This window comes from Chionomys nivalis, chromosome 8 (assembly GCF_950005125.1).
Source record: "Chionomys nivalis chromosome 8, mChiNiv1.1, whole genome shotgun sequence".
Lineage (NCBI taxonomy): Eukaryota > Metazoa > Chordata > Mammalia > Rodentia > Cricetidae > Chionomys > Chionomys nivalis.
The window spans coordinates 47,076,510-47,091,157 of NC_080093.1; the positions used below are offsets into that span (position 1 = coordinate 47,076,510).

The 14,648-nt window shown below is 47.5% G+C and overlaps 1 protein-coding gene across 2 annotated transcripts in view; it reads right to left on the reverse strand.

Moving 5' to 3' along the window:
* Positions 1-2,235: 2,235 nt before the first annotated feature.
* The window catches only part of Ahnak (AHNAK nucleoprotein), a 93,069-nt gene continuing 80,656 nt past the window's right edge, over positions 2,236-14,648 (reverse strand). For both annotated transcript variants that reach the window (XM_057777883.1, XM_057777882.1), the window contains one exon: positions 2,236-2,564. In XM_057777883.1, coding sequence (XP_057633866.1) covers positions 2,551-2,564 — 14 coding nt within the window. In that variant the 3' untranslated portion in view covers positions 2,236-2,550. The remainder of the gene's footprint in view (positions 2,565-14,648) is intronic.

The window sequence follows — 14,648 nt, forward strand, 5'->3', positions numbered from 1 at the left end:
TACCTGTGGGTTCCTCCCATCACAGAAGTACATCTTCTGTCATCTAGGACAGGATAGAAATGTTGTTGGGATGAGGAGTGGATCTCAGGGGAGGAGAAAGGACTGTGGGGTGCTGGGATCTCCTGGCCCTCTGACCTTACGTGTCCATTTCAAACCCCTGGAATTGAATACCTTTCTCTGCTCCACTGCCTGCACTAGGCCTTCGGCATCATTGCAAGACCCATGAATTTGTTTCGTATGATCGTCCTAAAGGTGCACAAAATGGATCTCACCGGGCTAAAGGTACAAATGGCCAGACTTGGTGGCTCACACCTATAACCTCAACACTTAGGAGGCTGAGGCAGAAGGATTGCTATGACCTCGAGGCCTGTCTCAGAAAGGCAAAAACAGCAGGATCTAGGTAGATGGCTCAGTGGGTAAAATGTTTGCTGCACCAGCTTGGGGACTCAAGTTCAAATCCTTAGCACCCACATAAGCAAAAAAAATCAAAATAAACCAGCCAGCTGTGGCAACAGGTCTGTGGTCCTGATGCTGAGAGATGTATTCAGAGGATCCTTGGAATCCTTCCCCGCCCTGTCTCCTGTGGGAGGAAGCATGGACTCAGGAACAGCCCTGTTTCCTGCTCTGCCTCAGATCCTGCTGCCTGGCGTGCCTTTGGTTTGTCCCCCTCCCTCACCCCCAATTAGGATGGGCAATGAAACTTGTATATTAATATCGGAAGCCAGAAACAAAATCCATGCCGTTCACACCTCATCCCTTTGCATAAACGGCTCCTGACAATCTGCCTTTCCCAGCATTCCCAGGTGAACCAATTTTCATTCTTCACAGCCCACACAATATTCAAGACACGCCTGTGACTCACGGCTCACCTGAAATTTTCATTCTACCAGGCAGCCTAAATTTTGATTTGCTAAATCTGACCAATTTACGATTCCTTACCATCTCAGTACTTCTGGGACCCTGATGCAGCTGGGGTAAAGTATTCTCCCAGCAGGCACAAAGCCCAGGTGCACCCTGTGGTTCCAGCACTTGCAAGGTGGAGGCAGGAGGATCAGAAGCCCAAGCTTTGCTCCCCTGGCCAGTTTACATAGTAAACACCAGCCTGAGAAATATGAGACTCTGTCTTGAAATTTTAAAAAATACAAAGGAACACAAAAGGAAAGCAAAGCCTTCACACGTGAGCCTGTATCGCAAGGTTTGTGAGTCTCTAATGCAGTGCTTCTCAACCTTCCTAATGCTGAGACCCTTTAACACAGTTCCTCAGGTGTGGTGACCCCCCAGCCATAAAATAATTTTGTTGCTACTTCGTCACTGTAATTTTGTCACTGTTATGAATCATAATGTAAATAATTGATATACAGGATATCTGATATGTGACCCCCCCAAAGAGGTCGAGACCCACAGGTTGAGAACCACTGCTCTAATGGAAAAGTTGCTACCCACATGAAAACTGAAATAGCCAGTTCCATTACAGGACCCAAGACTCTTCTTATTCCAGCTCTCTGTTTCTAAACAGGACCATATAAAGAACCAGCTGGTCTCAGAAAGAATACTGGACCCTTCCAAAGATGACCCAACACACAAACATTATACTTGGAATTCATACATGGCATAGGCAGTGGTTATATGCAAAATTCCAAAGAGCTTGAAATGCAACAAGTCCTATAGTTCCACGTCCTTGTTCCTAATGAAGATGAAATCAGATCACAAAGCCAGATTCTTCCTAAACTACAAGTCATTCTGAAGCATATCATTTCACGGCAGATAAATTTGAAAGCCTGATTATTTTGTACTTTGTGGATGGATGTCTGCCACCAGAGAAGAATTTCATACTGTCCCACAGTGATGGGACACTTGGGAAAGTCCTGGATCGAGAACAACGTAATGATTGATACGCTAAAGTTCTGTTTCTACTTCTTCAGATTAACCAAGGGAAAGAGAAAGGGGTGAGGGAGAGAAGAGAGAGAGATGAGTGGAGATTCTGCCTGGTCCCTCAGTCATGTGGGCAGGCTGTCATGTGCTGACTCTGAAAACTGAGGAAAAATGTGACAAGATGTGACAAGAAGATGCCTGCCAAGGGTCAACCCTCCCTGGAATTTGAACAAGCCAGGGAAGGGTTGAGGCAGAAGGATTGCAAATTTGAAGCCAACTTGGGTCACATTTCAAGAACAGCTCAAAATGTAAACAAATAAGCAAAACCCATCATGATTGTCACAGAACAGATGATGCTTGACAAATGTTTATTGGGTGGATAATAGATAGTCACCTGTACCAATAGCTGCCGAAGCCCACCCTAGTGGCAAAGATAAGCCCACACCCCACCGCTTGCGAGAAAAGAAAGCATGCATCGATCTTCTGCCACAGCCTCCGTTCAGAAGTGGCCATAGCCACGGTTGTGCATGCTCTGAAAAGCTACCTCAGAGAAGGTGTCCCTTTAAACTGCAGGTGTTGTTGCCTTTGGCATGGCAAGATGTAATTTCCCATTTTTAGAACAATGCTCCAAAGAACAGTCACAAAAACAACCTCCAGCGGGGGCAGTTTTCTTCCTGGTCACCGCCACAGCCCTGTAAAACAAGAGAGGGATTTTTTTATTCCAAACACTATTTGCATCTCTCCATCCTGTTCATTCTGCACAGGCTGGAAAAGACCCCCCCCCCCACCGCCCCAGCAATTCTGTTCATTCTACACAGGCAGGAAAAGATCCCCCCCACCTTAGCAGTCCCGTTTATTCTGCACAGGCTGGAAAAGACCCCCCTCCTGCCCCAGCAGAACCTATTTATGCCTAGTAGAAAGCTTTGGAAACTCCTATTGTTGGTTGTGTTTGGGCCTGGCTGTGCCTCCTTGTGTGGTTTCTATGCGGCAAAGACTTAACGGAAGCTGTGAAAAGGCCGGTATGTATTCTTTGGGTGCTTTGTCCGAGCCCAAGATCAGAAGAGGACAATGTGTTCTAGAGAACATCCAAATAGCAGACGAAGGTGAGGAGCCAGGAAAAGAGCAGCCACCTCTAGCCTTAGCCATTAAGAAATCACTTTCAGGGCTGAAGAGATGGCTCAGAGCCTAAGCTTGCTTGTTCCTCTAGAGGATCTGAACGGGGCTTCTAGCATCCAAGTCAGGCCATTCACAACTGCCTGTAACTCTATTTCAGGGAACTCCAACACCTTCTGACCTCTCCAAGCACCCATACCCACTGGGCACTGGGGATGGACCCCAGGCCATTGTCCCTGCTACTCAAGCACACTACCATTGAGCTATCTCATTACCCCTTTCCAGACAGGGTCTCATAGCTTGCCTAGGCTAGCCTCCAATTTCAATTCTCTCAGGCCTCCTGAGCAGCTGGGGTTACAGGTACATGATACAATTCTTATTTCTTTTTGACTTCCGTCATGATAGAGCTCAAGGGAAGCAATTGCCTGAGTCCCGGAACCACCCAGTCCATTAGCCTCAGTAGTCACGTGGTATCAACAGCCACCCCTGCTGACTTCCAGAGGAAGGGTCCTTCCCAGGGTCCGACTCTTCTCTAGTGAATCAGGAAGGGGGATGCCATCAGTCTCCTTGTGGGGTCAGCTTTCTGTGGCTACAACAAACTAACCAGAATAATGTCTTTCTAACTGCGAGGCCAGTTACAGCTACAGGAGACTGAAGCAAACAGCTCACCTTGTGGCCAGGAAGCAGAGTGAAAGGGGTAGTGACTAAGGTCCCACAATCCCTGAAAGGTTTTCCGTACCCTAATATTGGTTTTCTCTGCTGATGAAATAAATCAGATCAGGCGAAATTAAGAAGTCCAGGTTTAATGAGCAAAGTAACTCCTGGGTGGTCTCGGGGGGGGGGGGACCACATGGAAGGTGTAGCTATCAGGTCTTAAATACCCTGTAGGTATGGTCTTGAGCATCTCAGGGGTGGAGCTGACCCTTGGCAGGCTTTCTCAGGGGCGAGGTCTGGAATGGGAGAAGTGGGGCTGGGTGGAGCTTCCACCTAAACAATCCCCCGTAAGGGCACACCCCTAATGACCTAAGTCTCTCTTACCAGGTTTCGCCACCTTCCAATGGGACCCTGGAGACCAAACCTTTATCCAATGAACCTTTTTTCAGGGCACATTAAACATGCAAACTGTAGCACCTCTCGGTATTGTTTTGTTCTGAGGCCAGCAGCTTAAAATCTGTTCACCCAAACTGTGAGCATATTGCCAATACATCATACCATTCCAGCAACTCCTGTTCTCTCTTTGTAAACCTTGGCCATGCATCTGTCTTCTTCCTCTTTCTTTCTTTTTTTCCATTGTCATTTGTCTCTTCTCTGTAGAACATTTACACACTTGCCTTTCAAACCTTTCCCTTCTGTCTCTCCTTCCCTAAACAGGGTTTCCTCAATCCTGGCACCACTGATCTGTAGGACTAGACCATTCTATGTTGGAGCTGGAACTACAGAACACACATTCTTCCTCATCTTCCCACTGTCAATCAAAAGGCCTGGGGGAAGAGTGAGGGGGTGGCTGGGAGGCAGAATCATCACTTTCTCAAACTTAAAGGGGCCTGAGATATGATCTAATACAACCCCCTCATTTTGCAGATGAGGGAACATCCTGAGAGGTGGAGGAAGAGGACGTGTCAGGGCCAAAAATGTAGGGGAACAAGTGCCAGGCCAAACAGGAAGTCAAAATCCAGGCCTTGCAGCAGGATTTCCAGTCCCACTGGAACACAGGGGTTACTTCCCCAGGTTCTTTCTCCCTCCAAAACTTTCTCCCATTTAGGAAACCAGAGTGAGCAAGATATGACAAGCCCCCAGCACAGGAGTGCCGACATCCATGCCTGGGATTCAGTGCTGAAGCGTCTAGTGAACAAAAATGACTGCTGATCGCGTCCAGAATATCTCGTGATGACTCATCCCTTGATCACATCTCAGTGCCGTCCTGTAATCATGACTGAAAGGATGTCATGCCAACTGACCACACCTGTCCCCACTGAAGACAATAAAGAACAAGAGATCTGCAGAGCATGGGAGGGAGTCTGGGGACAATGTCTGCACTGGCCCTTTCCAGGCAAGCACTCTACCAACTGAGTTACAGCACAGCTGGAAACATTTTTTATTAAACTAAAGGTTTAAAAAAAAATCAGGAAAGCTGGGCATGGCGGTGCACACCTGTAATCACAGCAGTTGGGAGACCAAAGCAGGGGATCCCAAGTTCAATGGCAGCCTGGGATGTGTACCTACATCTTATCTCAAAACCCAGATAAATCGTGGGGGATGGCAAGATGGTCCAGCAGGTAAGGCCACTTGCTACCAAGTTGGACAACCTATCTTTAACCTTCAGAACCAGCATACATGTAGAGTCCCAAGAATTCTCCTCCAACCTCCCCATGACCACTGTGATACATAAACACTCACACATATACACACACTAAACAAACAAATGCAAAACAATAAATAAATAAAACTTCAATGTAAACACCAGAAAAAAAAACATGAAACAAATAATAGAAGAAATAGTAAACATATCCCACTCCAGTGACAATAATGTGAAAATCCTGCTCGCCTTCCCACATTTTTTAATTTAATTTTATTTTTGAGACATAGTCTCACTCTGTAGCTAGGATGCCCGCGGAATTCACTATGTAACCCTAGCTGACACTAAAGTCATGAGTGTGCTAGGATTACAAACACAAGTCACCCACTCACCTAACTATTGCTACGTCTTTAAAACTTTTATTGAGTGTGTGTGTGTGAGAGAGAGAGAGAGAGAGAGAGAGAGAGAGAGAGAGAGAGGGGGGCCAGAAGAGTGTTGGATCCCCTGGAGCTGGAGTTAAAAGCAGTTATGACCCATCTGATATGGGTGCTGAGACCTGAACCCTGGGTCCTCTGGAAGAGGAGCAAGCGTTCTTAACCACTGAGTAATCTGTCCAGCTCTCTCCTCTGAATGTCATCACTTAAAGATGACTGTGCCATGTCCCTCTACAGGCTGAGTCAGTCACTCTGCCTTCCGATTACTACCCTGACACCATCTTTCCTGACAGACCCCTGCAGACTGCAGGCCGCACTCACCCTCTGGCTCCTCTCGTCTCTTTACACACTGGACCCATCATGACTGCAACCATTCTATTATCTGGTGATGAAAAGTGATCCCAGAAAGCCTGATAAATGTCCTAAAATCTACCAATAAAAGGCCAAGTGTGAAGACAGCAAGGAAAGAGGAAACCCCACCCCATTCCTCCTGCATAACCCTGGGCCTTCTGCCCTCAGTTGACTCTAAGGACTGAAAACAGGACCCTCCCGTGCTCTGGTACTTGAGCTGAACCCACAAGGTAGATGGTCTCGGTATCCACTAGTGCCTACTTCCGGGCCATGGTGCATGCAATGGCCCCTTAGCTCCTGGTCTAAGTCCTGCAGGGAGTCCTGTGACTCTGGCCTCCTCCAGGCACCTGAGTCATCATCAGAACCCTGGTGGTTTAGGGAAAATTTAAAATAACAATTACACACGAAAATGGGGTGGAGGCTTGTTTCTTCAGCTATTCCCCACTTCACTGGCCCCAGTGACCCTCAAAGGATGTTAGAAGCCATCAGCTGCGAGAGCTCTCCATTGTATGCTTTCGGGTGCCTGGGCCCTCCCCTTGCCTGGGCAGGTGCCAGGAAAGCCAAGCCTAGCTGTTGGGGCCATTGTTCTCCCTCAGAAGAGGATCTTGAAAGCAGAAGGAAATTAGAAACAACCACACAATGAATACCAGATTCTCCTTTCTCCCTGCTTTGGTTGCCAGGAGGCTGAGCATGGCTAGCTGTCAGCACACCCCACCCAGCACTTCTTGCCTTCCAGGATGTCTGCACAGCAAGAAGTGCTGGCTCCAGTCACTAGAGTGATCTCCATTTATCTCCACAGCCTCTCTCTCTCTCTCTCTCTCTCTCTCTCTCTCTCTCTCTCTCTCTCTCTCCTCCAGCTGAATTCCTTGAGGGAAGAAACACATCAGGACTTCTCCCTTTAAAATATAAAGTTCCAGTTACTCCATGTTTGGTGATTGACTGTCTCCATCTGGACCCATGTGATGGTACAAGAACAAGGGTACAGGCACATCCCTAAACATTTCAGTTTAGGGTCCCATGTCATCATGCCCGTTACTGTAAACCTAGAGATAGGTCCTAGGGGAAACCTACAACTGCTGCCTCGCTAACCACAGACGCGCTATCAAACTGCCCTTCTAACTGACTTAGTTTACACCTGTAGATTAGCACTGTCCTCACCCTGCCCAGAGAAGCTTCTCTCTGCAGTGCGCAGCAGCCAGGGAAGAGGCTCAGAACTGGTCAAAGTGCTGAGAAAAAGTGAAGTATTGACTGCTCAGCTCTAAATGAGCTGTCTCTGCTAACTGCTCCCCCAAGACTCAGGGAACTTATTGGAAAAGGGGACAAAAGAATGTCTGACCCAGAAGATGGGGAGCAGGGTTTAAAAACGCGGTCTTCTGGATGTGGCAGGCCTGTTGCTCTCAGGAACTCCCTGCAGCTGTGGCTACCCGTACAAGAGCTGCACATGGTCAAGCCAACACGATCAGGCAGCACTGCACCCAGAAGCCCTGACTGACAGAAAAGAGAGAGGACTTGAAGTGGGGAGGGAGATGTGCCCCAGTGCTTGGGGGGATTGAGGGGAGGGGAGTTGGAATGAATACAAGCAAGATACATTGGTTACAGGTAGGAAATTATTCAAGAATAAATGGAAAGATATTCTATTAAAATAATAAAAACAACAAATGACCTCCCATGTCGGAGATGACAAAACGGAGTCGAGGTGGACCAAGCCAGAGTCAGACACAACTGACTGGAACAGTTTGCTGGGACCCAAGTACTCTTCACTTGTGCACAACATCAAGCTGTCCCAGTAGCACCGCATACATCCGCAGAGCCTTCTGCATTCTGAGCCCTCCCCCGTGCGCCAGATGAAGAGAGTGGCCTAGGAGAAAATGTCTGGACTCACACCTAGACAGCACAGCGGAACCACGGGGAACACACAGAGCTAGCACTTCTCAGAGCAGTGGGCATTTACACGTTCCTTCCTGCTGAGAACTTTTTTTTTTAACACATTTTTTTCCCTGCTGGGGCCATTATTCATTTTAACGTAATGTTATGTCTTTAGCCTCCTACGTAAGTAGACACTAGTTTTAAATGTTGCAGGATATCAAGTGCATATATCTAGTCAAACTTCTGTTTGCTTTTTTGCCACATCCATAGAAACCATGTGAATAAACAGAGGAGAAAGATTTGGCCCCCAGTCCTACTAGCTGGCCCCATGCCATCATTCCCCAAAACACTGGAGAATAGATGCCAAGAGGAAAGAACCAGCAGTAATGGTGACAAAAAGTTCTGGGGCACTCTGAATGGTCAGGCTCCCCGGGAGGTGGGAATGCCCTGTGACTAGCCAGCACACTTCACGACTGTAGCAGGAAAGGAAGGAGAAGAGCCACCATGACCCAGTCCTCTACAGATGAAGTTCCAGGCTTGGAGGGTGTCAGTGAAACCCAGCTTACAAGCATTAGACCTGGCTTTGGACCCCAAGTCTGTCTGGACAACTCAAAGGTGTCCCCCCTCCAAAGCCATCTGCCCACCCGACTCTTCAGGACTTAGAAGTTTTATACCGTTTAAGTGACCTGGACTCTTTGAATTTCATCTCATGATAGCCACACCCATGGCTTTCCACATGGCAACTCTATCCATCAGAACAAGAAAATGCAAGGATAGATCTACACTTGGACTTCCCAGTGTACGGCCGCACTGTGGTAGTTCGAATGTAAGTAGCTCCCATAAGCTCATAGGGAGTGGATTAGGAAGTGTGACTTTGTTGGTGCAGATTCAGTCTTGTTGGAGGAAGTGTGTCACTGTGGGGGCAGGCTTTGAAGTATCCTTTGCTCAAGCTTCATTCAGTGTGTCAGTCCACTTCCTTTTGCCTTCTGATCAAGTTGTAGCCAGTACCATGTCTGCTGCATGCTCCCATCCTCTCCACCATGATGATAATGGACTAAACTTCTGAAACTGTAAGCAAGCCACCTCAGTTAACTGTTTTCCTTTATAAGAGTTGCCTTGGTCATGGCATCTCTTCTTAGCAATAGAAACCTTAACTAAGACACACACAGATAGTAATTTTTTTTTTTTGGACAGGGTTTCTCTGTGTAACCACTGTGGTTGACCTGAAATTTAGTATGTAAGCCAGGTTGGCCTTGAACTCACAGAGATTCACCTATCTCTGCCTCTTGAGTGCTGGGATTAAAGGTGCGCACCATCACTGTCCAGCCAGAGAGGATATGTTTGAAGAATCTGTTATGTCAGAATGTTAAACATAAAGCAAAAGTCAAGGATAGGAATACAATCTGAAAGCAAGTCAGCCCGTTTTCATACCACAGAAAAACAAATCTCGAGCCCAGCTGGACCTCTTCATGTTTCACCTGTCCTGTCTTGCTGTTGTAAAAAGCATCTGCCCTTTCTTAGAAAAATGTCCCCGCTCATCCAAGTGACAGTCACCACCACTGCACTGACTGCATCCCTGTGTCTCTTTCAAAGCACAAAGATCAACTATCCCATCTTGGTTCAAAATTTCAGCCCTCGAGCTGAGGACCCAGCTCAGTAGAGGTGAGGTGCTTGCCATGCAAATGTGAGGACCAGAATTCAGTGCCCAGAACTCATGCAATCCCAGCACTGTAAGGCATAGATATGCAGATCCTGGGGCTCACCAACCATGGAGCCTAACTTAGTCTATAACCCCCCACGCCAGGGAGAGACCCTGTCTCAAAAAATACAAGGTGGACAGCTCCTGAGGAACAACACCCAAGATTGACCTAGATCTCCACATGCACACACACATGCACTTGTACCTGTACATACATGTGCATGTGTACATAGAAACACATGTGCATGCACACACACACACACACCATAAACCTTTAACCCTCCCCCTCTCTCTCTCCCACTGACTCCTTTCTCCAAATCAACTGCAAATGGAGAAGACCTCCTATGCCTGCCTCCTGCACTGCCCCGCTGTGGTAACTGTCCCACCTCCCTCTTACCCTGAACAGCCAATTTCCTGATAGTGTACCTTCACCACCTGAGTGTCCTGTAGGTCCTAAGCCCTTACATCGGTAGGAAAGCCCAGCAACTCTATGAGAGCTGCCCTCTTAAGAATTCTGAGGCTGCTCCTCAGCATATGCCCCACCTGGTTCCCCTATATCCATCAACCCAGGGCAAGTGTGTGCACGGACAACAGGGCCACTGCGTATCCCCAAACCACCCCCTTCTCTTTGGGTAGCAGAATCTTTTTGGGTTGCAAAAGACAAGTACATTTTTTTTTATTTCAGTGGGATAGACACAGTCCCTGCTTGAAGCTCGGGTATGTTAGCCTTTCTTACCAGTGGGATGAAGCGGGGTTCGCAGGTCTGGGAATAACTCATCACCACCTGCATCCCACCAGTAAAAAGGACTTGAAAGACATGTTTGTTCTAAGCTGCCAGACTACCCTTCTAGAGTTCACACTGCAATGCAGAGACACAAGGAAGAACACAATAAATAATAATCTTCTGGGACTAGGGGTATAGCTCTGTTGGGGGAATGCCTGCTTGACATGTACAAAGTTCTGGGTTCTATTACTAGCAACACATAAATCAATCATGATGGTCTGCATCCATAATACTAGCACAAAAGTTGGAGGCAGAAAGATCAGAAGTTCAAGATCATCCCCAATTATGCACCATGTACGTCCAGGCCAGTCTGGGATACATGAGACGACACTGTGATCAGGATATGTTCTGAATGAACTGATTGGTTAAAACTGTATAAATGGGGATGTGGAACCTGCTTGGGTGGTAGGCAGTGATCTAACAAGGATGATTTAACTGAGGTTTAAAGGCTGGGAAGGAGTGAGCCATACAAAGTCAAGGAAGGGCATCCCAACAATGGGAACAGTAGTGGAGCGTGGGAGGAAAGACTAGCTACATTGTGGGGACCGCAAGGTTGTCAAGATAAAGACATGAGTGACATAGGGGTTATCAGAGGAAGCCGAGATCTGATGTAGAACTTTAGAAGTCACAGACCACTAGCAGTCATGCAGAGAGCAGCTGGAAGTCAAGGCCAAGGGTAGGTTTGTAGCCCCGAGACCCCTGTGGCTGAGGGATGAAGAAAGTATGAGGAGAAGGAGTGGTGGCTTCCCAGAAGCCCCTCCTGAGAAGACTTGCCTGTGCTGGGCAGCCGCAGGTGGGAGGGGCCGAGTGGAGCAGCACTCTCTTGTCTTGTTTAGTAGACTGAAGCCTGGGACAGAGCAGCCACTCACAGAAGAAGCAGGTTCCGGGGAGTAGAGGGGGGTCATTCTGGATTTCTGTTTGGACTTCTATTGCGGAAATGCCAAACTTGCCTGAGAAAAGAGTGGCGGCACACACCGGTAATTCCAGCACTCAGGAATCTGAGGCAGAAGGATTACTGTGAGTTCCAGGCCTACCTGAGCTACAGAGTGAGATTTTTGTTTCCAAACAAAACAAAATTTAGGCAAAACACCCATACATATAAGGCAAAAATAAATACAATTTAAAAAAATTTTAATTTAAAACCATGAAAGCTGATTAACTAGAAATGACTGTCCTAGAAGTGGGATTTGACATCATGGAGACAGATACGTTCTTTTGAACAAAGGCAGAAAGGAAAACAAAGGGACGGCATCTGAGCTCCAGGCTAGAGATACCACTTCTTCTTCTGGTGTTCAATTGTCACAGCCTATCAGCTCTAAATCCAAAATATTCCTTAAAACTGTCCCGTCTGCACTCCTATCTGTAACCCTCCCAATGCTCACGTGTCCTCCCCTGAAGAACTTGAATCAGTCCGTGCCTCAGCTCCACTTGTGGGATCAATACATCCCTATGTCCCCACTCAACTGCAGCAAAAACACAGGGAGGGGACAAAGGGGGAATCTCAGAGAGACCAATGTAAATCAACACAGATTTCCCAGACCTGAGCTGGAGAAGCACCAGCTGTGGAGAGAACCAGGTGTCCAGACTGGTAACCAAGGCAACCAGAGAGGGCACAAGCAGATGCAGAAGGCACACCCTCTACTTCACCCTACACTGACAGGGGTGACTTTATGAGCCCAGTATACTGGTTTCAACCCATGTGATTTCACTGGTACCACCCAGCACCTGGCGTAGCAAGGGAGACTCTAAAACAGGAAATAGCCACAAGAGTCACAGTGACTAACCCCTACTGAGTTGTTACAGTGTTCCAGGCACTATGCCAAGTGTTTTACAGGTATTCTTAGGAAAACCCTATGAAGTTACTATCAGAGATGAAGGCACCAAGGTTTAGGGAGATTGAGGACCAGTTACTAGCATTAGCTTCCTGTTTGGACAGCTGGCTTGTCCCAGCCCTGCTGCTGTGTGAATGGGCTTTGTGAACTCTCCCCAGGCACCTCTAAGGTAGGATTAAATAAGATGAGTCACGTTGAAGCATTTTAGCTAATGCCTAGCACAAAAAAATTGTGGTTTCTATTGATCACTATAATTGCTGTTATGATGGTTAGGATGTTGATCAAAACAAAAGCAAACTCATGTCTCTTCCTCATGTAAAAACCACCAGTGGCCTCCTACTTCCCAAAGGAAGATCCCACGATGACTCTGCCTGCTGCAAAACATTCCAGCTATGCTATGCCACTCAGCACTTGCTGGACGTGCCCTGCGTGCTCCTGCTGCCTCCCTGCCTACCGTGTCCTCACCTTCTCCAAAAGAAAGAGAGCGGCTGCCCAGGCTAAGGGCTGGGAAGATAGCTCTGTGGATAAAGAGAATGCCGTACAAGTATGAGGGTCTGAGTTGGAAACCTCAACGCCCACATAAACTGGAGACATTGCTCATAACCCCAGCACTCAGATCAAGGGCAGAGACAGGCAACTCCCAGGCGCTCCCTGACCAACCAGCCTATCCTAATCAATGAGCTCCAGGACAGCGAGAGACTCTGTAGTCCTGCGATGTTTTTATGTTGCTATGCTCTTTGGACTCTTCTGGGAGGCCCGCCACCCGGATCCCAGATGAATCACACACGGAATCTTATTCTTATTTCTAAACATCTGGCCTTAGCTTGGCTTGTTGTTTACCCGCTCTCTTAACTTATATTATCCCATTCACCCTTTGTCTCTGTGCTTTTCCCAGTCTCTTATTCTTTAAATCTCGCTCCGTGGATTGCTGTGTAGCTGGGTGGCTGGCCCCTGGTGTCCTCTTCTTTTCAGGTTACTACTCCGAGCCGGATTTTGCCTTCTATCCCAGTTTTCTCCTTCTATCTATTCTCTCTGCCTGCCAGTCTCCCCTACCCTTTGTCCTGCCTCGCTATTGGCCATTCAGATCTTTATTAGACCATCAGGTGTTCGAGACAGCAAAAGATCACAGCTTCGCGAAGTTAAACAAATGCAACATAAACAAAAGTAACACACCTTAACATGATATTCCCAACAGATTCTGTCTCAAAAATCATGTGACGACCAAGGAAGACACTGGACATTGACCTCTGACCTTCTCATGCCCACTCACAACTACAGTAAAGGCTGGTGAAGAAATTTCAAGAAGAGCAAACATCACAGGACTACTCTTAGTGGAGAGCAAGTGGTATCACCTCCACAATTCAAGGGCAGGTCTGGGTCTCCTCTCTTTTCTAAGGAAACCTCAGGACAATCCTTGGAACAAGGCTTCAGTTTAAAAGAAACTAAGAGTATCAGGTGTTTATGGCATAAGTCGAGGACAAGGTGGGGTCAGAGGAGGGTTGCTCCAGCCCACTGCCCTTCCAGAACCTTCCTCGTTCCCGGACACTTATCCTCTGTTTTCCTACGCCTTTCCCAGACAGCCCCACGGTGGGGTGATTGCTGGCAATTGCTTAGAATCATTAATCGAAATTATTATTAATAGGATTCTCTCAAAGATCAAAGCCTGTGGCTGGAAAGGAAGGAAGGGAGGGAGGGAGGGAGGGAGGGAGGGAGGGAGGGAGGGAGGGAGGGAGAGAGAGAGAGAGAGAGAGAGAGAGAGAGAGAGAGAGAGGAGAAGAAAAGCAAAGCTAATCTCCAGGAAAGGCAGCCTCTGAAGGATAATTAGCAAAGTATTTTCATGAAACAAAGCAAGCTTGGTGTGTCACAAGCCCAGTACCAGGAGAACAATAGAGTTCACAATTTCTGAGTCTTCCTTCATGTTCGGCACTTTCCGTCTGTAGTCTCAAATGTCACCTTCACGTGGTATTATGATGCTCATGGCTGTTGCCCTGTTTTCAGATTGGGGGAGACTGAGGCTGGAACTGGGTAACCTGGACCCTGAAGTCCCACCCACTATGCTGTGCAATTGGCTTATTCCATTGCTCTGTCTGCAGAGGGGCTCTGTTATGATCCACCTACAGGAAGGTGGAGGGATTTGTGCTATGCTTGTGGTTTCTTTTTATTTATTATTGGGGGGGTCAGAAGCCAACTGTGTGGAGCCAGCTCTCTGCTGTCACCTTTCTCTCTACTCCCCAGGGTCTGAACTCAATTACCAGGCTTGTTCAGCAAGCACCTTCACCCACAAAGTCACTTCACTGCCCCCCTTTTATTAGTATCATTGTGTGTGTATGTGTGTGTGTGTCTGTGTCTGTGTGTCTGTGTAGTGACTGATGACTTTGGTTCAACTTGTCATCAGCTTCCC